The sequence below is a fragment of the Setaria viridis genome, chromosome 4 (genome assembly GCF_005286985.2).
Source record: "Setaria viridis chromosome 4, Setaria_viridis_v4.0, whole genome shotgun sequence".
Lineage (NCBI taxonomy): Eukaryota > Viridiplantae > Streptophyta > Magnoliopsida > Poales > Poaceae > Setaria > Setaria viridis.
In genome coordinates this window covers 31,617,747-31,641,265 of record NC_048266.2, presented here as the reverse complement: position 1 = coordinate 31,641,265, position 23,519 = coordinate 31,617,747, and the positions used below count along the sequence as shown (strand labels likewise).

The 23,519-nt window shown below is 44.3% G+C and overlaps 3 protein-coding genes across 3 annotated transcripts; 2 read left to right on the top strand and 1 right to left on the bottom strand.

Annotated features, from left to right (window-relative positions):
- The first annotated feature begins 1,495 nt into the window (after positions 1–1,495).
- On the top strand, positions 1,496–13,212 carry LOC117851413 (isoleucine--tRNA ligase, cytoplasmic). The gene is made up of 27 exons (XM_034733228.2): positions 1,496–2,207; positions 2,821–2,886; positions 2,964–3,107; positions 3,282–3,478; positions 4,017–4,179; positions 4,774–4,887; positions 5,105–5,202; positions 5,597–5,675; positions 6,517–6,675; positions 6,850–6,939; positions 7,517–7,650; positions 8,545–8,704; positions 8,813–8,896; positions 9,051–9,263; positions 9,362–9,487; positions 9,945–10,082; positions 10,174–10,277; positions 10,621–10,684; positions 10,871–10,959; positions 11,031–11,172; positions 11,467–11,530; positions 11,610–11,677; positions 11,839–11,961; positions 12,040–12,105; positions 12,497–12,599; positions 12,716–12,807; positions 12,898–13,212. The coding sequence occupies exons 1-27, from the start codon at positions 1,674–1,676 to the stop codon at positions 12,997–12,999; spliced, it is 3,516 nt and encodes a 1,171-aa protein (XP_034589119.1). The 5' UTR covers positions 1,496–1,673; the 3' UTR covers positions 13,000–13,212.
- A 770-nt stretch (positions 13,213–13,982) lies between these two features.
- On the bottom strand, positions 13,983–15,481 carry LOC117851417 (uncharacterized). Its single transcript, XM_034733235.2, has one exon. It carries the CDS (start codon positions 14,859–14,861, stop codon positions 14,202–14,204), a length of 660 nt encoding a protein of 219 aa, XP_034589126.1. The 5' UTR covers positions 14,862–15,481; the 3' UTR covers positions 13,983–14,201.
- A 6,258-nt stretch (positions 15,482–21,739) lies between these two features.
- Positions 21,740–23,402, top strand: LOC117851416 (protein STRICTOSIDINE SYNTHASE-LIKE 10). Its single transcript, XM_034733232.2, has one exon. The coding sequence runs from the start codon at positions 22,257–22,259 to the stop codon at positions 23,283–23,285; it is 1,029 nt and encodes a 342-aa protein (XP_034589123.1). The 5' UTR covers positions 21,740–22,256; the 3' UTR covers positions 23,286–23,402.
- The last annotated feature ends 117 nt before the right edge of the window (positions 23,403–23,519 follow it).

The following is a 23,519-nucleotide window of genomic DNA, read 5'->3' as shown; positions in this document are numbered from 1 at the left end:
GGCAGTATGAAGCATATATGGCCGGACGCCTATTCAACTTCGATCACTCATTTTCTTCTTTTTTATTTATAGATTATGCCAGTTTATTATCAATCTGCCTTACTTACTGTTCCCTTAGTTTCAAATTGTAAGGCGTATTCTATTTGACCCATCTACCAAAATAAAATTATCAAAGTGAATAGCCCATGTTACAATGCAAATTAATCCGCTTAGAGATTCCTTAGATGTACGAGTTTACTGCTTAAGTTATCCAAAGTATTTTTTGTGTTTTCAATTTCATCATCGGCAAAATGACGTGGATGCAAATGCAAGACAAGGATCAATGCAGATTATTAACTTAATTTGACCATGTTTTAGTGAAGATTGCTATAAATTTCGCGGCGGACCTTGTTGATTAAATGTAGGTTCTGCTTGGAACAACGCTCTGCAGCCACACATCGTGGGGAGCCAGTTGCGTTTTGTGTTACATGCGTTGCCTTTGAAATCTTGCTTTTCACGTATCGCGATGTGTGCTGAGACATGCTCCAGACGCAGACACATTTGTGCGTTGTTATTGCTCGCCATCTTCAGGTGTTTCATTATGACTAGCTAGCTCATGCCTTCTTTCTATATGGACTCCGATGCCCTCTGTTCCTAATTCACTAGATCCAGTGGTTTGAAAGTTTATCATCCAAATAGAATTTTGAATAACACAGTTGAATAAATTTTATATATGATGGTCCAATCATGGAATGAAAAAATATACCATATGCTTAAGTATTTGTTGCTGATATCTTTGTATGTAGAGATGACAAAATTTTATAATGTATGTGGATGTGGATGCAAATCTCCACCCACAGATGACGGTGTGGGCAGTGATGGAGGCATGATTGATAAAAAAGAGATCAATCAAATTATATCATATAAGTTTCTTAGAACCAGAGCTAAACGAAATAGATTTAAATAAATTTTAATACAAACCAAACGAACTAGGTTTGAGATCCGTCATTGAGTGTGGGTCTATAGCTTCATCCGACGGGTAAAGATGCGGCTGTAAAATTTTAGCGGTGTGTCGTGTACATATTCTTTACTACACTTTTACCTTACCTCATCCATTATAGTCCCTACGTGCATGCGTATTTTATGTCTAGATGGTTCTTCTGATTTCGAGGTTTGCCACTCGAATATATTTTGTAGCCAACACCTTTGAATCAAAATTCATATGTGAATTGTCCACGAGAGTCGCCCTGCAAATTTAAAATATCGGTTTTTGGCATGTTGCATGCCGACATTGGGATCACATAGGCTATAGTTGTACTCAGCTAAAAGGATTACTTGACTAATATTACTTGCAACCATGAAAAGAAAAAGGTTTTACTTGAGCACTACTCTACCAGCGAAAATAAAAATGGTTTACTTGCCTGCTACTGCTAGCACTGCATATAAATTAGGAAGTCTTGAGGGGTCGAGGTGGAAATTTCCTTCGGACCCAATCCGGCAAGGGAAGGAATGCACGCCCGCAGCACGTGAGCTCCAGCTCTAAACCCTCGTCTTCCCCTCCCAAGCAAATCCCACTCCCACCCTTCCCTTCGCCGCCGCCGCCTGAAACCCTAGCCCCATTCGCGGCCCTCGCCGCCGCCTCGCTCGAAATCCCAGCCCCCTTCGGCGCGTCCGCTACCGCCGGAGAGGAGGCCATGGAGGACGTGTGCGAGGGGAAGGACTTCTCCTTCCCGGCGCAGGAGGAGGGGGTGCTCAAGCTGTGGGCGGAGCTCGACGCCTTCCACGAGCAGCTCCGCCGCACTGAGGGAGGCGAGGAGTTCGTCTTCTACGACGGCCCCCCCTTCGCCACGGGCCTGCCCCACTACGGCCACATACTCGCCGGCACCATCAAGGACGTGGTCACCCGCCACCAGTCGATGCGGGGGCGGCACGTCTCGCGGCGGTTCGGATGGGATTGCCACGGCCTCCCCGTAGAATTCGAGATCGACAAGGCACTCGGCATCACCAACCGGCAGCAGGTGTTCGACCTCGGCATCGGCAAGTACAACGAGACGTGCCGCAGCATCGTCACCAAGTACGTCTCCGAGTGGGAGGCCGTCGTCACGCGCACGGGGAGGTGGATTGACTTCAAGAACGACTACAAGACCATGGACCTCAGCTTCATGGAGAGCGTATGGTGGGTGTTTGCGCAGCTCTGGGAGAAGGACCTCGTCTACAGGGGCTTCAAGGTCGCTTTTCTAACCTCGCGTATAGTTCTTAGTTAGTTTTTATGAAGCTCGACGAGCTTAGGACTCAATGAATTTAGTTTGACAAGTCAGGATTCAGTGAATTGGTCCTGATGGTGTTTTCAACTTTGCCACTAACTATTCATCTTATTTCGGGTGTAAAATTGCTGTGTTGGTTATATGTGCAATTGTCAGTATTTTGCAATTTTGCAGTATCTCAATGTGAGAAGTACATATCATTACATGGAGTATACTACTTTTTGACCCTGCTTTATATATATTGCTTCTGTAAGGGAATGCTTTGTTTCTAATATGTTGATCTGGCATCTGTGACCGCACGCATGTCTTTTAGGGGTGTGCTGTGGTTGTCATCACAGGAATTATGTGTCGATTCTAGGGTAATCTGTGCGTTGTAGTTACCGCTAATGTACAACAAATATTGAAATCTCTGTACAAGTTGCCTTTTGATCCATCTTGAAATAGAAGAACTAAAAACATACATGTTATCCGGTAATAAGCTCCTATCTAAAATGACAAAATGGATCGGAGTTATGTTTTTGTTCTTTGTAATGCAAGGAGTTCCTTAAAACCTCCTGAACTTTTGTTCTTTCTCCAGGTGATGCCTTACAGCACAGGCTGCAAAACCGCACTGTCTAACTTTGAGGCAGCACTGGACTACAGGGTTAGTTATTGCCTTCCTTGCACTAGCTAATTTTGTTGTTGCAATTTACAGTAACTGATTTTTAAATTGTATCATAGACTGTACCTGACCCAGCAGTAATGGTATCCTTCCCTATTGTCGGTGATGCGGACAATGCGGCTCTTGTTGCATGGACTACAACACCCTGGACACTTCCGAGTAACCTTGCATTATGTGTCAATGCCAATCTCACATATGTAAAGGTTGGTACTTTTCTGCTTCTGGACCCTTTTTTCTTTTCATTTTTGCATGCTGTCTTCCTATTCTGTTCCATGTCTACAGGCCACCCCAGGTTGGTTGTCACGAGAGAACTTTATTATTCATGCACTTCTCTACCTGTAAACTGTTGTTTGAGGATGCTTACTGTGTACAAACAGGTTAAGGACAAGTCAAATGGAGCCGTATATGTTATTGCGGAATCTAGGCTTGGGCAGTTGCCAGTTAAGGCCAAAGCTTCAGGAAAGAAGCAAGCACCTTCAAAGGGAAGCAATGCTGAAGCTGTTCAGGATGGTTTAGATAAGGAATCATATGAGCTATTGGCAAAGATTCCAGGGTCATCCTTGGTTGGCTTAAAGTGAGTTCTTTCTTTCGAATTTTGACCAATCTCGTAGTTGGTCTTGTTTCCTTATGATCTGATATCCACAACATAGTGTTCATGCGTTTTATATTACATGCATCTTCACTTGCCTGCACTTTTTAAGTGTTTGGTAGAGCTTGTGAACTGGAATTTCTTATGCTATTTACTCGAGGTGTGGCTTGAATATAGAGCTCTTCCTTAGATCAGCTTCCTGTTATCCTTTTATTTAACCACTGACACACTTTGTAAGACCTTACTGCCATGAGCTAAGTAGTCTATATAGCTTGGGATCTGAACACCAAATGTAATTCTACAAAATTGTTGCATTTGGATATCTTGCACTGGTAGCTAGGTTGCTCAACAACGGTTCCACTAAGTCTACTGAACTTTTATAAGTGGTAGATGTTATTCATACGAAGCAATACCCATTCTTGATTATTGCTGAAGATTGTCTGAGAATCTCGAATTCATGAGATGTACAAAATATTGAGCTTTGTTTTGTTCTTGTTCTCGTTGCCTTTTTCTCTGATTGCAGATATACTCCTCTATTTGATTTTTTCTTGGAACTTCGAGAGACTGCCTTTAGAGTGATTGCGGATAACTATGTCACTGATGATAGTGGAACTGGTGTTGTCCATTGTGCTCCTGCTTTTGGTGAAGATGACCATCGTGTTTGCCTTGCTGCTGGGATATTTGAGGTTGGATTTATTCTTCTTTAATCATGAATATTCAGGCTAACTAATAGCTGCAAGGTATCCAGCGCTGATACAAACGAGAATATTACTAGAGCAGCTAACTTCTTTTCAGAAACGCAGAGCAATAACCTTATCTATTTTAATTAAAATGAATACTATCAAACTACCGATGATCTGACAGCAGGACAGTTTTGGAGAAAAGGACACGGTGGCACAATGCCTTCACCCTTAATTGACACTTGGAGTGCATCCATCAGCATGCTGCAACTCTAAAGATACAACATAAAATGCTAAATGCTTCAACACTCAATTTTTCTAATACCTCTCTCTAAATTTTTCTTTTCATTTTTATAAAGACTTTTAGATCAGTGAAAGTACTTACTACGCGCATTTGATATAGAGCTAGAGCTCAGTTCAGTATTTTTCTATTATCTTAAACAGTTTAGCTAGTCTGAGATTTTGATTCATTTTCCTTTTTGCCACAATGTTGTTAATTTTCAACGGGTACACTTTACCATGCTGCTTCATTGATTGATGCCTCATCTCTGGTGATGGTGTGCAATGGTGATATCTGATTTTGTGCTCTTATTCATGCAGACTGCTGGACTTGTTGTTGCTGTTGATGATGATGGGTGCTTCATTGAAAAAATATCTGATTTTAAAGGGCGATATGTCAAAGAAGCTGACAAGGATATCATCAGTGCTGTTAAGGCAAGTTGCTGTTTCAGTTTTCTATGGGGTCATATCTCTAGTCTTTAAATAACCTTTGATTCTTGTTGCCCAACCAGCATTCCTGTAACTATTATATACAGATTTCATACACTGGTTTGATAAGACACTACAATGTGTCAAGTTTATAATGTTTATCACCCATTATTTCTATTTTCTTGAGGATTGCACTCTGAAAAGTGATAAACAACATGAACAGGATAAAGGAAGACTTGTTAGTAAAGGGAGCATTGAGCACTCTTATCCATTTTGTTGGCGCTCGGGTACTCCTCTTATTTATCGGGCTGTTCCAAGCTGGTAACCTTCTACACAGTGCATATATATTTTGTCCCTATGCTGACAATTGATGATTTTGTCATTCAGCTTGATTTAAGTTAGTACAAATGGGTCCTTGTTCAGATATTGTGTCAATCCTGTCCAATACCTCTTCTTACCATATGGAACAATCACTTTATGGATTTTTTTTATCATGCTATAGTGAGCCAGATACATAAATAAGCCCTCCTGATTTGTTTTGTTTCCTTTATCCCTAGTACTACATATGAGATTCATCTCTAGCCTACTTCAACTTGCTTGGGACTAAACAACTTTTTTATTGTTGGCTGGTTGTATGTTACTTCAGCTCATCTGCCCTTTTCTTCCATTAGTTTTCCTGCTGCATTACTTGTATCCTGAAGTAGCTGTTCTTTAGGTTTGTCAAGGTCGAGAAGATTAAGGACCAGTTGCTGGAATGTAACAAGGAGACCTACTGGGTGCCTGACTATGTTAAGGTATTTTACACCTTTCTGCTCTTGACGCAGTACCATCTGGAAGAAACCTTGTAGAGAGAAATCCCATGTGGAGGCGCCCCTCTTAGTCCTTAATCTGAGCTTTGAGTATTGTGGTTATGGAAGTTTATTGCATGGAGACATGTATTTAAGGCACACAATAATTAGGGTAGGGCATTAATAACTCTTAATACACCCATTACACAGGGTCAGTAGGCTTCTTTTTTCAGACCTTGAAGTTATCTGAAATGTGCTTATTGAAGCACCTGTGGTTGGCATGAGTGCTGAACCACGCCAAGTAGGTGTATGGCAGCCAAATAAAATACTTCCTCTATTGGAAATATAAGTCTATTAGGACATTGACATGATCATGCAACACTTTAAGTAGCAAGATCTATAACATTATATCATGTTAAATGGAACGGATTATATATCATGAAATATTTTTGTAATAGCAAGGTCCAGCATTCTTATTCCCAATGATGAAGTCGTCTGACATGTGATTAGTTTTTGGGCATATTTAATGGTTTCCTTGAACTGTGTTGGAATAGTGTGCTTCATAATCATTTGCATATGTGCTTGATCTGCTCGTAGCTGCATATTGTTTAGATGTGCCACCAATGCGCACATTGTTTTGCCTTTTCAGTTCTGTTTCCATCCCATGTTTCTAACACTGCTTCCTTTTTCATTGTTTTCAATACATACAACTGTTTCGAGAGTCTTATTTATTGCCATAAGACTTTTTGGAGAGTTTATGGTTAATACCAACATATTCACGAAGTATGATGCAAAAAGGTTTCTGTTTTTTTAACTTAATTTATTCGTTAACAATGAATTCATGCAGGAAAAAAGATTTCACAACTGGCTTGAAGGAGCTCGTGATTGGGCTGTTAGCAGAAGTAGATTCTGGGGTACTCCACTTCCACTGTGGATGAGTCAGGATGGTGAAGAAATTGTTGTTATGGATTCCATCGAGAAACTAGAAAAATTATCTGGAGTCAAGGTTAACATCTATCTAATATTGATTCAATTAATTTGATGTATATTCTTCTGATCTTACTGTATATTGAATATTTGAAACAGTGGTGAACTTGTTATTCCCGATTCTTTGTTTCTGAGACATTTCTTGTGGAAAATAATAAGTAACCTTTGTTTAGTCTTTCTAAAATACCATCAGGTCACTGATCTTCACCGACACTATGTTGATGATATTACAATTCCCTCTAAGAGAGGACCTGAGTTTGGGGTGCTCAAACGTGTTGACGATGTAAGTTCCTTTAGGCCCTTATCAAGGGATTCTTGTTTACATGTGGTGTACACCTTAATTTATGCTGATGTTCTGTACATTTTTCTTAAGGCAGTACAATATTTAGACTGAATATACCAGTAAATGAGACGTTGTCATAATAGACCTGCAACGATTCAAGTGCAAAATGTTTGCTCCTAGTAATCTCTAATATGATTGAATGTAGCAATTCTGATCTCAAGAAAACAAAAAACTTGTTTAAAATATTTAATTAATACGTACCAATCAAGTTTTTGAATTAAGTGTCTAGGTGAGAAACTCTCGTGTGGTCATGCCTTCTCTTATTGTTGCTTAGAATTGCTTTAGCATCAGTTGTTATGTTGGTTTTGCTGATGTGGTTGGTACTCTGCAAGCTTTGAAGTTTGCATTTCAATAGATGGTTGAAATTGTACTAAATTTATGCTGCATCTATTTCTGCTTTTATCAGAGTTATCCATGTTATGGCTTCTCAATGCCATGGATGTGAATGCTTGAACATATCAGTGTTTTATTCGGTTTTGAAATGGTTTTCACTAAGCAATTGTGGTTGTTTACCCAGGTTTTCGACTGCTGGTTCGAGAGTGGGTCAATGCCATATGCCTACATTCATTATCCATTTGAGAATAAGGAACTATTTGAAAAGAATTTTCCTGGCAATTTTGTTGCAGAGGGTTTAGATCAAACACGCGGATGGTTAGTTACTCTCTTCAGAATAATAGGAAGTTATGTTTCATTTGTTAGTAATGATTGGAGGGTGCATTTCCTTCTGTTTGTTCAATTATGGCCTTTTGTGATGTTTCATGATCATATGCGATATGTGTTTTTTCTTGTGGTGTATCCGTTCAATTTGTGGGACACATATGAAGACATATCTATCTGTTTGAAGCCATGTGCTTCCTTACACTTTGCTCCACTGGGCCTCGGGCTTTGCTTCCTTGCTTGTGCAGAAGACATGATTAGTTTACTAAGTGATGTTTGTGCTTGGGTGACCTCTCTCCATTTCTCTACTTTCATATTCATCCAGTAATAAACATATCATCACCATTATTTTTCAAAATCTTGGTGAAGAGAATGTGGTGGATGTTTTTACTCAAAAGAAGCGAACATATTTCATTTCTTTAAAGTCACACCCTCTATTTTCTTATGTTTTCATATAAACTTGCCTACTTACAAAAATGTACAGATGACAGAATATATCGAATGAGAGTAGAGTTAAATGGGAATAGTAGGGACTAATGTTCTTAGGTAACTAGTGGACATGAAATTGCTGTTTGCTGATAACATGCACTAAGAGGCACCTAAATTCTCCCACTTCATACTTTTGTTTTTATACTTTTATGTCCTTACAAATTTGAGTAATCTTACTTTTGAATCTTATCTAGTTCTTAATATTTTCGTTTTCTTTATCCTATATTACTTCCTCCCATGGTTAATGAGAATCCTTAATATTTTGGGTCTAGGATGTATATGGTATGGTGCGGAAACCGAAAAGCCTGTAATTGTGACTGTCACTGTGCTTCAAGCTGTCATGCCATACTCAATAATAGTGGATGAATTTCACCTTTATGATGTGGCTTTATACTGCAGGTTCTATACTCTGATGGTACTCTCAACAGCACTGTTTGGGAAGCCTGCATTTAAGAATCTTATATGCAATGGTCTTGTCTTGGCTGAGGATGGTAAGAAAATGAGCAAGAGTAAAAAGAATTACCCTTCACCCACAGATCTCATTGATGAGTATGGAGCGGTATGTAGTGCTTGCTTTGAACAAGTCAATGGCTGTTTTCGGTAGATACATATGCATATCGATTCTGTGTTGCCCTCAGTAATTAAGATGGAATTTCTTTTCTTTCAGGATGCTTTGCGACTATATTTGATAAACTCGCCAGTTGTACGGGCAGAGTCTCTGCGATTCAAACGTAGTGGTGTTTATGGTGTCGTAAGTTGATTCTTGAAAGCTCTGTGCTCCCTTAATGTTGTTTGTTCAGGCTACTGGTCTGCATATAGATCACATGATGTTAATTAGCAATTGTTAATTGCTACCTTTAGGAAAAGAACATGACCCCCAATTTGACATGCTTTAAATTTTTCAGGTGAAAGATGTCTTCCTCCCATGGTATAACGCTTACAGATTCTTTGTTCAAAATGCAAAGAGACTTGAAGTTGAGGGTCTTGCTGTATTTTCTCCAATTGACCAAGCGTCACTTCTTAAGTCATCCAATGTGTTAGATCACTGGATAAACTCTGCAACTGAAAGTCTAGTTAGCTTTGTTCGACAGGAGATGGATGCATATCGTCTTTACACGGTTGAATGCTTAACTGTTTTTCTGGATATTTGTTCCCTTTTAAGATCTGTTGTGTTATGACCGATTGATCTAATTTGTTATCTTTCATGCCCCTTCAGGTTGTGCCTTATTTGGTAAAATACATCGACAACCTTACTAACATATATGTGCGATTGAATCGCAAACGGTTGAAGGGACGTACTGGAGAAGGAGACTGCAGAATTTCTCTTTCAACGCTGTACCATGTAAGTACTTACGGTGATGTGAAGTAGTGCACAGTTTTCAGCTTTCTTTGGTCAATACTTGCTGCAAATTGTCTATGGATTACTGAAAATAAGTATTTTGAAGCTAGCTCATACATCACTTGCTCTTAAGGTGCCAATATCATCTGTTCCGCCCATCTATGACTGTATCAAGATTTATATTGTTTTTTCCACGATGCTGATGAGTCATTTTTATGTAGCTTTTTCCCCCCTTCCATTGCTTATGTAGCTAGGGTGGCACTGTGATGATTCTGTTGCTACTTTGCTTCACTGTGATTAGAAGTTAGTCTGAGCTTCCAAAGTAGTCATGTCTGGTGGCACCAAATATCACCCCATTTCGTTATTTCTGTATTTTTTTATATATTCAAAGTCCCCTTTCACGCAGAATTATTTTTTGTGCTTCTTTATCCAGTTTAAGACACAACTTACAAAAATGTAGGCTCTTGTTACAACTTGTGTGGCGATGGCTCCATTTACACCGTTCTTTACTGAAGTTCTTTATCAAAATCTGCGGAAAGTGTCAGATAAATCTGAGGAGAGCATTCATTTCTGCAAGTTCCCCTCCACAACCGGAGAGGTAACTGGTCTTCATCTAATTGTTCTATTTTGTCTTAATTTATCAGATTGACTTATGACTTAATGTGCAACTGATTTTGCTGAATTATCAGAGAGATGAGCGTGTTGAGCAAAGCGTAAGTAGGATGATGACCATAATTGATCTTGCACGCAATATTCGTGAGCGGCATAACAAAGCTCTCAAAACACCACTCAAGTATGTCCAGGCTCCCTTAAAATTATGCATTTATATATTTTCTATAATGGTGCACATCATTTTGGAAGATTACAGTTATTTTGAAATCAATGAAATCTGAGGGTAGTAGTAGTTGTTGTAACATTGATACAATTTGAGCTGTGTTTTTCACTCCTGTACATGGAACTAGAAGAAGAATATATGTGTATGAATATCAAGATGGTTGAAGCTGCTGAAGTCAGATGGAAATACAGTCCGAGTTTTATACAAAATTTACTTTAATGGCATTTTAAAAATGGGAAAAAATGCACAATGCATTTAGTAGCATTCGACTTTGTCATATGGTACCTGATTTGAGTTTCAGGGAGATGGTGGTTGTGCATCCAGACAATGAATTTCTTGAAGACATCACTGGGAAACTTAAAGAGGTTTGTTTGTCATACTGAAACCTATCAGCAATGAGTTTGTTAATTGTTTCCAATTCTGGAATTATACAACTGTTTTGCTGTCACCAACCAGATGCGTTCATTGTTATTCAATTTTCTTGTTACTTAGTTTTCTACATTTGCTTCTTCTGTGTTGAATGCTGACGGCATCTACTTTGTACCATGTAGTATGTCATGGAAGAAATCAATGTTAAGACTGTCACTCCATGTAATGATCCATTGATGTATGCTTCTCTGCGGGCTGAACCTAATTTCAGGTATGATTAGTCCAGTGCACCAATTATTTCCCATTTGTATCTACTGCTCAGTGCTTGTGGTGTTTTCAAAGTGTCCTAGGCAAAAGACTTGGAAAAGACATGGGCAAGGTGTCAAATGAGGTGAAGAAGATGACACAGGAACAGATCTTAGCCTTTGAGGAAAGTGGGGAGGTTACATTCTTTGGTCATTGCTTGAAGCTGGACGATATTAAGGTAATATTCCATGTACATGCGTTTCTTGTTTGATGGCACAACAATTGCCAACAATCACTTTGGATATAACTGGCTGATGTGTCTTAGTTTAGCAGTTCATCTCCTCAAGTTTATGCATAATCATAACTAACTTCACAGCGCTTGGATGCTGTAGAACATATCTTCATTGAGCAAATAGTTCAACTTTTATGATGAAACTATTTTTTTTTTGTTGGGAGTTTTCTACCCACAGCCTCAGGAGCAGTCTGTAGCATCTTTGTTTTACAGAATTAACATTTGTATTTTCTTTTTTAGGTTGTCCGACAATTCAAGCGTCCTGAAAATGTGTCAGAGAAGGAGATTGATGCTGCAGGCGATGGTTTGTCATGAATTTGCTACTTTGTCATATTAGCTTGGCTAATCTTTTTTTTGGTAACATTGTTATCTTTTTTTTGTAGGTGACGTTTTAGTCATTTTAGATCTACGAGCAGATCAATCATTATTTGAAGCTGGAGTTGCTCGAGAGGTAGATGACCGTGTCCTTTATTTGTGTCCTGGCACATTGTTTCTCAAACTTTAAGTTACACAAATGAAAAAAGAGAAACCATCTAACTTTCTCCAGGAACTTGGTTGCTTATAGCTAAAGTTGTAGTTTAATATATGGTTAACACAAGCATCTATGTCCAGGTTGTGAACAGGATCCAAAAGTTACGGAAGACTGCTCAGCTCGAACCTTCTGATCCGGTTGATGTGTATTATAAATCTTCAGGCAATGACAAAAATACACTGGAACAGATTTTGAAGTCACAGGTCAGCTAAAATTGGTTGTTCTAAAGGATCCTTGTTTTCGGAACACCTTTCTCAGGAAAACTGCTTTATTCTTTACAGGATCAGTATATCAGAGACGCACTTGGTTCGCCACTTGTCCCGAAGGAAATGGCACCAACAGATGTGGTAAGTTTGGATCTTCAACCCCTTTTTGTTGCATCTTCAAATTCAACTCTAGTAATGCATCCTACTCAACTAATTTACATCCCTGGTAGCTTCACCAATATATTTTTTGTAGTTTAATAGTATAATGCATTTGGGAGATATCTCTTATCTGTACTCTGATAGTGTTTTTGGGTTCCATAGCAACCGATCTTTAAGATTTAGATTTCTTATCAATTTTTCTTTTGCTTGGCTTGGTTTGCAAATTTGAGCAGCTATTTGAAGGACAAAACTAGCAGCCGATAGCATATAGTTTGAGCCTGTCATTTAGGTTTACATTGGCGTATTTAGAGTTTATCAAACTAATGTTTAATAACCTGATTTTTGACAAAATTCAAAATGGCGATGTTTGCAGGTAGTACTTGGTGAGGAGTCGCATGATGTACATGACATGTCATTTGTCATATGCATTGCAAGGTCCTGCCCTGTTCTTTCACCAGATCTTGCTCATGCCTCAGGTAAATCTTTCAGACAGAATTGCAAACTTCCCATGCAGATACTTGTCATTTCAGTTTTGAACCATATGATCATGTGGATACTCTGCTGAGTAATGTATGCATGCGCTCTGAAACAGTCAACGATGACCATGTGGAGGCGTTGAGAGTATATCTTTCATCAAGGTCTCTTTCCAGATTGAAAAACCAGTTTCAAGCTGGAAAGGGCATGGTAAGCAGTCATTACAGTCAACCACGAATATTTCCTCCAGGAGGAATGAAGGTATTCTCAGTTCTTATAGTTTTGTCTCCATTCTTCCAGATTACGGTCGACTGCATTGAAGGTTACCCACCAATCACTCTACAGCTAGGAAAGCACGTTTTCCTCAGTGCAGGCGATTTCTATCTAGCTAGTCGATCCTGATTTTTTTGTTTGCAGCATCCCAATTTTGAGTGATTGGCCCTTTTGTTTTACAGCAATTATTTTAAACAGCTCAGTTCCATTTATGCACCTCACTGTTTTCACATTCATCGCTTGTTAAAGATGAATGGGAGATGTATGTATGTATGCTATAGCAAAATTTGCATTGGCTCCCCGGTTTACAGAGAGCAGTCTAAGAGTTATCTTTATGTGATAGCTAGGCACGTCTCTGTTTGCTGGCATCTCGTAGTTACTCGCGTGGCTTGTGGCCACTGATTGATGTTACTGCAAGTCATTGTGGAGTTCAGGTCTTCGCTCCGAATTGTGGCGACTTCCTATCTCAAAACTTGTTTTTTTTCCATTGCTGTAATGCTCGACAGTCTGATAATGACTGCCCTTTCTATTTACGCTGATAAGGATCTTGCAATTCAGACATTGGTTGTCTGGCGGTTTGTCCATGGACTATCGGGCACGAGAGCATTCAGCCACCAGCCGACCAACAACTGCGTAACTATTGCGACGTTTAGAGCTTTTATCCTACGATGATGAAAAGAGTAGCACTGCCTTTAAGTAGAAAGAAATCATTATAACGCAGCAATAGCTATAACGATGTCGCGTGCTCGTTGCTTATTCTGTTTAGAATATGGATGATGTTTGCGCTATGTTGGCAATTTATAATGTGCCCTGTTTTGTTTGGTCATAGTCTAGTGCTCCACGTTTATCTAACTCTGTATAATTTGGTCAGGAGAACTCCAAAATTTGACAGGTGTAAACATTGCCTTGCGTTGGTCAGGCATTCATCATTGTGAATCCATGATGCGGTTTCTGACCCAGGCGAGGAAAGATCCGAGTTCGTCATGCATCAGGCCATCAGCAATGTTCTTCCGTACTTTCATTCACCCTGCCTATTGACTTATTGCAAAGAGGGACACCGCGTGCAGGGCTCGATTGGCCTTCATTCTTGCTACAACTTGACACTACAAAACTGCGGAAACTACACATTTCGAAATTATTCGCTGAACATTGCGAGAAAAACACATCTTCCCATGTTCTTCTCTTCTGAACGAGAACAAACACCACCAAGAGAGTTGTTAAAATTCTCTCACGCCACAACTAAACCATGACGACGAACTCACGCGAAGACACCAAACAACAGAAGCAGCAGCTGAAGCTCGTGGAGGAAACAAGACAATGCAACTTGACCGTCACGTGGGCTTGAGGTCCTGAAACATGGAGTCCCACTTGATGTCGTCGTCGCCGGCGCCGCCGTCCTCCTCCTCGTCGTCCCCTTCGCCCTCCTCCTCCTCATCGTCGTTGTGGTAGCAGTCATGGAACATCAAGCTCGCCTTCTGGGAGGACGCCGACAGCCGCGCGGCGCCGCAGCCCCTGGCGATGGCGAGTCCGTCTCCTGCTCCGCCGGCGCCGTCGGTGATCATGAGCACCATCTTCTTGGTGGCGCTCTTCCGCTGCACGGCGCCGACGCGGACGGCGTCGTCGCCGCTGCAGATCCTGGGCACGACGGTGACCGACGACGCGCCCCTCCTCCTCCTGCCGCTTCCTCCTCCGCCTTCGCCGGCCAGCCGGCGCACGCAGCGGGCCAGGCACCTCGTGGCCCTGCGCGCGAGCCTCGCCGCCGCCCCCGACGAGGCACCCTCGCCGCCGCCCTCCGCCTCCGCCTGCTTCTTCGCCAGCTTGAGGATCTCGAGCCGGTGCTTGGCGACGGCGATGCCCATGCTCTTGAGCAGGTCGTGGTCGAAGTGCGCCGCGTCGCCGGGCTCCAGCTCGTTCCGGCTGAAGAGCCGCCCGTACTCGTGCGTCAGCGACGGCGCCAGCCCCGTCCTCGACAGCCACGCGTACCAGTCCATGGCAGCTCCCTCTCAATCCTCACTGCTCACCGCAACTGCTCGTGAGAGGCTTTATAGAAAGGGACAGGCCGGCCGGGACACTGGCCGAACTGGTAGGAGCTCGCAGCTCGCAGCTGCACGGGTCAGCTCACATGCCTTGCCCGCCCCGGCCCCTCCGGGCACAAGGATTACCACCACCAGCAGCACCAGTCAGTCACTGCGGCTTCTCTGTAGCAGCAGCCAGCAGCTACAGTAGTAAATTCGGGGACGTATTGCTACGACACCAACCAATGCGTGTGGTGGCGTAGCAGCAAATAAATCTGGCGACACATATGGCTTGGATTCTGCGCACGGGTACACAAGATCCAACACCACATGAACAAGAACCTCACCAGTGTACACACTCACAGCGTACTGTCTCGTGTGCAATCTCTTAATCCAAAGTGGATAGCAAAGGGAGATTAGATTACACCAGCAAAAGCTAATTAAGATGGAGATAAAGCCTGTCAGGCTGATCTGACGCAGATCGCGGTGCAACCGCTGGCTGTGGCCGCTCACATGCCCCTGCAAAAGTGGGGGCTGCAGCAGATGATGGATGGATGGATGGCTTTCCTTTTCAGCATAGACTACTCTGAAGTTGTTGAGTTGCTCAACACTCGGGTCGTTGCATTGGGGTTTTATGGTACTTTTCCACGAGAAAGACCCATGCAATGTAATCTAATCCACTTGAGATTTCCTTTTGGGAGGCAATGCAAAGATCACTTGAGATGCTTTGAGGCACGTATGATGATGGCTGTTTTGTGTTCGATCCATGCGAGGACCACCACGAAGGCTCGAGTAAAGCGGTGGCATGGGTGGCAGGGGAGAATGTGGGTTGGGGCCTACGTGTCTGTTACTGTTACGGTTTTAATCCGACGGTAGAAAATTCAGCAGAGGCCAAGCCGACGGCCGGCCGTAAAGGATGTGGCATCGTGCGAGATGCATTTGCCGGCAGTGCGATAATGTAGGGGAGGGAAAACTGTGACGGGTCCATGGAGCCACTTCCATGTGTGGGCCTTTAGGTCTTGTCCGGTTATGGGGAGCGCGTGTGTTTAAAGGTGATAAAAAGATTAGGCATGGGCCAAAGTGAATTGTGGCGCGGGGTAAATTAACATGCAAGTGAGGAGTGGTGATGAACAGGCCGGGACACTACTCACTTGTGGTTGGAATCTAGGGTGATTCGAGCTTTGTAGATCTTTTGTTTTGTACGAGTGCCGTCTAGCTAAAAAAGTAAAGAATCTTCGCCTTTTGAGTTTGTACGTAGGCATGTGCAGTTTGGCGCCAAAAAGGGTGGTAAAGGATCATTCATAGTATTCCCTAAGAGAGTGTAGGGGTTGACTATACCAATGCTTGTAGCATTGCAAAAAGTAAAACTTTTATCTTTGCATACTGTTTAACCCGCCAACCACCCCATTTTTTTTATACTTCCTCCGTTCCAAATTTAGGTCGTTTTAGCTTTTTTGTATTATTATGCATCTAGATATAGTATATGTCTAGGTGCATAATAATATTTATGAACCTAGAAAACTTACAATTTGAAACGGATGGAGTAGAAAAAAAAACAGAAGAAAACTCCAGGGCCGGGCCTCCGGTGTACTAGGAAAATTACGCTCATCTTAAAAACGATTTGAAAAGAACTTGGTTACGACACCGGTGGAATTGATTGGCATGCTATGGAACCCGGCCGTAGAAAGGCAAAGGCTGTGCAGGTTGCTGCGGCCAAGGCAAGTGTCAACGCCGGTACGTGACGAGAGTTAACTGAGCAGAGCAGAGCTCCCCCCGCCCGCCCCGCGTCGGACGGCGGGATCGGCAGAAGCGCGTGCCATCAATTCGGCGTCCTCGCCCGCGCGATCTCTCGCCACCACGCGCCCACGCCGCCGTCGTCAGCCTCGCGCACGGACGCTTTGAAACCTCGACTCTGAAGTCTGGATCCTTCCTGAGCAGCGGGGCCTGGGACTGGGAGGGCTCGTTGCAAGCGGGGCGGGAAGGGAAGGGAAGGGAAGTCGTCCGGCTCTGAGAACACCCGCGCCTGGTAATTCGCCGCGGCGCGCGGCCGGTAAGATGATGGCGCGGTGGGGTTGGGGAAAGGACGGGCAGGATCATTGCGCCGGGAGCACTTGGTGTCGTCGTGCCGGCCGGGAGCACTTGGTTTCTGCGCGTTTTCTTAAGTTATCCTGTGTACTCCTCGTATCATCACGTTGCTTGCTTGCCAGTTTTCTTTTTCCACGTACCATTATATATCATCACTGCCCGTTGCCCGTAAAAGGACGCTAGTTTCCCTTTGCCATTCCGTGGTTCGTGGATGGCCGATTCGATCAGGCCTGTTAACCTGCCTGTGCGTCGCCCCGGGCCACAGCTACCAAGGCAACAAAACCAGTCAGCTCCTGATGCAATCTAACGAAACGTCAGAGTTGCGCGCGCCAGCGCCCGGCCTGCTCGTCGTAGGCCTGCTGATGGGGGCGCTCTACCCGCCCCCCACCCACCCCTACCCGCAACACCTGAGATAATTAAGCAGATCTGCCCCCACCCAAAAACCTAATTAATCAACCCTCCCCAACCCGCCCCATTGATGGTGGGTTTTACCACGGGTTGCTGCAACAGGACAGGTGCGCACCACAGTCGGCGAGCACGGGTGCAGGGAAGGGGCAGCGGCGGTGCCCACGGGGACAGGCTGCCCCGATCGGCGAGCAGGAGCAGCAGGGAAGGGGTGGCGGCGGCCGGCGGGTGCGAGGACAACCCCTCTTCTCCTTCGACGGCGCCCCTCCTGGCCGATGAGCACGAGCGCAAGGAAGGGGAGGTAGCATCCGACGGGCGCGGGGACGGCCCCCTCTTCTCCTTCAAGCGGTGCCCCTCCACGGCGCGGGTGACGGCCACGACCACCTCGGCGGGCACGTGCGGGGACGGGGCCAGCGGGGTGGTACGGGACCTCGCCAGTCTGAAAGAGGTGCTCGAAGGCGTGGAAGGATCCCGCGGCAGGGCTCAGGAGGATGAGGATGCGATGTGTGGGGAACCGTTGCCGCTGACGGCCAACGGCGCAAGGAGAAGGCGGCGGGCGACGAGGACTCCGCCGAGACGTCGGCGGCGGCGCCGCTCGCGCGCAAGAGAAAGGCCCCGGATGACGAGAGCTCCGGCGCGACGGCGGCACCCACGCCCGCGCTCAAGAGAAGCAATGGCCGGCGGTGGTGGCGCCGCCTTTCTGCGGGACTCACGCGGCACCCCTATCGTGCGAGGTAGGACCGGTTCCAACCCTCTCCGATCCGTACTTTCAGTATACCCAACCCGCCCTGACCCGCTAGCGTCTGGAACCCATTACCCCCCATCCACCGAAACCCGTGCGAAGACCTGCCCCGAAATACCCACTTCAACCCGGCCTACTAGCAGGCCTAGCTCGTCGCCGGCTGGGCGGCGGCGTCCACCTATAGCGCCCGAGCTACGTCATGACCGACTGCCACGCGCCGTCGTCCGAGCTCCCGCCGGCCGGTCGCCATGCGTGGAGGGCTCGTGCGGACGGGCGCTTGCTTGGCCTGAGGTTTCATCGAAACTCCGGCAGCGTGTACATGCCAATGCGGCTCGGGCCATCGGTCTAACGCCAAATTCACTTGGCTGGACATTACAAGCACGAAACTGTGTCGGGAATCGTCAGCCTTTCGTTCGGCTGCTGCAAACACATCCATGGAATTCACGCAACACTAAACCCAACTCAAGTTACATTTCTATGGAAGCAAGTTTCCCTTGACAGACGACACTTAACAATCCCAGCCTACAGGGGAAAAGAAAGAAAGAAAAGGCAACAGTCCAGCCTAGGAAAAACCGGCCATCCCATCTAAAAACTTACAAATCACCGGTAGCTAGCTGTTCCTTGTGAAGGCGATGAGAGTACAGGGCAAGGTTGTAACACCGCAGGCGCTACAAAGATGCAAGATGTCACTAACATACTTTTCACATGCTGGAGTAAAAAATTCGGCAGCATAACCCTATAAATAGAGTAAAACGCGGAAGCAACAAAATAAATGATATACAAAAGTAAATCACACACCAGCATTTAATGAGCAACTTAACAAGATAACAATTAACAAAGGTCAACCACACTCATTATTAAGAAACCACAAATGGTCACCACAAGATCTACTCTATGTTCATTACAGCAAGACAAATGTATCATTATTATTATAAATAGAAAGTGGCAAAGATGTGAAGACGTGCAGCTAATCCCATCCCTTCAAGCAAAACATCCACTCAAGCACCTGGAAAGATAAAATGGATGTGAGAATAAATCTCAGCAAGCAAACTGCTTTAACAAGTTATTTAAACTATGAGTTCTTTAAACATAGATACATAATAAAATAAGATAAACCGAATCATTGTGAAAGTCATCCTCATATGAAAAAAATGAATAAATCATGACCTCTTATTTACTTCAGATGATCAAGACCTCATATCCACTTCCATATCGATGCATAATACTCAAATATATAAACCACAATGAGTGCGAATGCAATGCAAATGCTATGTCCAATGCCTCCGTACTCATCAAGGTATGAAGCTGCATTGTACCTCTCCTCGGGCAACGATGCTGTATTGGTACGGTCGCGGCTAGCAAGTAGTGACATCCACGAATGATGTGCAATACAATATGATGCAATGATATGGTGCAATTGCAAGTAAGGTTACCACTTATGCCTCATATAATCATGTACATAAACATACCTCTTTCCTTATGATAAAATAAACAGCCACAAGCTCAACATTTATGAACATATTTAAAAGAACAAGTTAAACTTCAATTAATTTAATCATATTGGTTTGGTTGAGATTCTGAATTTTAAGGTGCAGGTAGGATAAACAACAAGTTAAAGCTGTAGCAAAACCACCGCTACGACTTGCCTCAAAGCGATGATGCAAACGGCACTAGGCATGAGCCGGAGCAATACCACCTGTTTAGCATCATGAACTTAGTACATACAATTCAAACAAACATATACGAACAATAGGCATATCGCTCCTATGCCCGAACCCTTAAACATACAAGAAAAATCAAAACAGCAAAACCACAATCATCCTACGAGAGCATCAACATTTCTCTTTTTTTAACTTTTAATACAAAATCAATGCTAGTAAATAAATGCATTTTCAGAAACTACAGAGAAAGGAGAACAACTTTCATTAGTAAAAACATTTTTATTTACAAAGCAAACTATCCTATCAGACTATAGAATCTGTCTTGAGTTCTAACAGTCAATGGTAAAACCTTGATATCTACTAAACCACTCATCCAAAAATTATGAAATTTTACCAGAGAATGAAAAATTATATTATCCATAACTTTGGTTACACGTCTCTTTGCAGTAAAAATCACCAATATTAATTAATCATTGTAGCAACCTCGAGTGCTGAATCTGACAACACAAGACATAGTCCACTTTAGAATTTCATATCTGGAGTTCTACTAACTAAAAATTATGATCTATACCCATCTGGAAAGCTTGATATAAACACTAAACCTTTGGTATTCATTTGAAGAGCTGACTATGCCTCTAAGGTGCCTTAAAACTGAATACTGAATAGATCTATTACTAGTCAGAAACTTGTTAGAATAAGTCAACCATCTTTGAACTGCAGTATCTCTTAAACCATATGACCAGACGTTATGTTCTATGACTTCATGGAAAGGCCTCTGAGTCTGCTACAAAACCTTCTTCAGATTCGGGCTGTAACGTGAAGATATTCGAAGAGGAGCAGAAACCGCCAAATCTGTCACCTAGTAGGGATTAACCACGAGATCCATCTCTAATCCCCTTACTAATCCAACAAAAAGGCTAATTGCAGGCCCTAAAACTCGTTCAAAAGAGGGGCCGCCGCGCTCGATGATCGTCTGGAACGCGCGGCGCACGGTGGCACAGCTCGCCAGGTCTCGCAGGGCGGGCGCCTGCCGGCGCAGCCCGTCGCTGACGCTGGCCACGGTGAGCATCTGGGACAGCATCGCCGGCGTCAGGCGCCCGACCGTCGCGCACACCTCCGAACCCGACGCCGCCGTCGTGCGGCACACGAACCACTGCCACACCTGTTGTGCGTTGTTGGCGATGACTTCGCCGGCGGCGCAGCGGCGGCCGGAGAGGTCGGCGTTGTAGGAGTTGCAGAGGAGCGGCACGGGAGGGCCGGACTGGTTGTAGTAGAGAGGTGGGCCGGTCTGGGTAGGCACGTTACGGTGGGACACGTTGGAGACCAGCTCGTTCAGCTTGGATACGAGCTGGTAGTTGACCTCCTCGCTCCGGCGAAGCGCCTCCGCTGTCACCGCCGCGTCGGCGCAAGGGAGGATGTCGTCCAGCGCGGTGCTGCCCTGCGGCTGGACCACCCACTCGTCCATGGCGACGCAGGTGTCTCCTATCACGCTGAAACATGGATAAGGTTGCAGCATGCTCTGTTAACTTGTAACAACGATGTGTGAGGTGCAAATGCAACGAGAACAGTGTTGTACTACATTGTCACTGATATATCGAGTATTTCAAATTTTGATCGAAATTTGGGTGAATTAGAAGAGAAATGATGCAAATTATTTGATCAAATTTATGTAAATTGACAACAAGTGGCAAGAACGAACTTGTGCAAGAGAAGGAAAGTGCTAGACAGTATTAGTGTCGCTGTAACTATAATCCATCCAAGAAACACCACCCTGCAAAAATACTTCAATTGCAAAAATACTTCAATTCAAGTTATCGTTTTCCATAATTATTTATTTCTAATTTACTATTTATTGATTGTATTAGACACATGCGCTCTTTGGCTCTATTTTTCCCCCAGATTAACATGGTAATTTGTAGCTCATCTTGGCGAATGTGGTGGTTTCATCTTTTAGCATTCAACCAGGGTTCTTCATTTCTATATAGATGAGTTTTCTTGAATATGTCCATAACAAAGATGAACAAAAATGCATGCCGCAGATTCTTGTAAAAAAAACAATACGAGTACTGGTCTACTTTTCTGTGAATTAGCACTCTCTGCTGTCATGCTGTGTCAACATTCTCCATTAGCTTGGCTAGAAGCCCAGAATGAACTGCATGTCTGCTTATACGGAGTTCATAAATTCTATTGCTTTCGAAAATTGCAAATAAAGTAACATATCCTACTTTTGTCATGGGAGCCGATACAGATACGGAGTTTTTCCCGTGAGCAATTGTTTCCCTCGTCTCCTTTGCCGAGGGAGACTCCGACTCCGATTCGTCTGCTGAGTGCTGAAGCCGATTAGGAACCTTGCAAAAGCCCAATAAAACGAGCCATAGGGTACGCCCCTCTTCCACCAAGCCAAACCGCATACAGCAATCAGTCAGCCAACAACAGCAAGAAAGAGCCTTCACGTACTCACAGGCCGGAGTAGCAACCATGAAGCGGACCACGTCGAAGCTGCCTTTGCTCGCGATCTTGCTCGCCGTCTTGCTGCTCCTGCCCTCGGCTGCCATGGCCGCCGTAGCCAAGGCCATCGACGGAAGCAAGACCCAGCGACTGCAGCTGCCCGACGACCTGATCGGCCCCGAGAGCGTCGCCTTCGACGCGCACGGCGCCGGCCCATACGTCAGCATCTCGGACGGCCGCGTACTCAAGTATGACGGCGAAGGTGCCGGGTGGAAGACGTTTGCGTACAGCCCCAGCTACGCCAAGAACAAGTGCGACGACTTCTCGGAGCTCCCGGCAGTTGCCACGGAGAGCTCATGCGGCCGACCGCTTGGGCTGCGGTTCCACAACAACTCCGGCAACCTCTACATAGCTGATGCATACATGGGGCTGATGCGCGTCGGGCCCAACGGCGGGGAGGCGACGGTGCTCGCGACGGAGGCCGGTGGTGCACCTTTGCGTTTCACCAACGGCGTGGATATCGACCAGGTTACGGGTGACGTCTACTTTACCGACAGTAGCAAGACGTACACACGGGCGCAACATCAGATGGTCACCACATCTGGAGACTCGACGGGGCGTATCATGAAATATGATCCACGGACTAATAAGGTCACCGTGCTTCAGTCCGGAGTGACGTACCCCAACGGCATTGCCATCAGTGCCGATAGGACCCACCTTGTCGTCGCGCTTACGGGACCATGCAAGCTAATGAAGTATTGGATCCGAGGGTCTAAGGCCAACACATCTGAGCCGTTTGCTGACCTCCCTGGATACCCGGACAATGTGAGGCCCGATGGGAAGGGAGGATACTGGGTAGCATTGCATCGCGAGAAGTACGAACTTCCATTTGGTTTGGACAAACATTTACTCGCTATTAGGATCGGCGCTGACGGTGAAAAGCTGCAAGAGATGAAGGGACCCAAGAACGTGAGACCGACCGAGGTGGTGGAGCGAGATGGTGGCAAGATATATCTTGGATCAGTAGAGTTGTCATACGTCGGCATCGTTAGCACGTAGAAGTATAGCAGTTTAGGATATCAGTAATTTAGTATTTGGTCTTCTCAATATGTCACACTAGTATTTGTGTATCTTTTTTTTGTCTTCAATTAATAAAATTTTTATGTTCTAGGAATATGAATTATGATATGTTCATGAAATTCTAATTGGTTGACTGGCGTTTCTGAAGGAACTTGTTTGCAAAATTAGTACTTTTGTGCAATTATCGCAGTACAAGAACATTAGATCGATTGC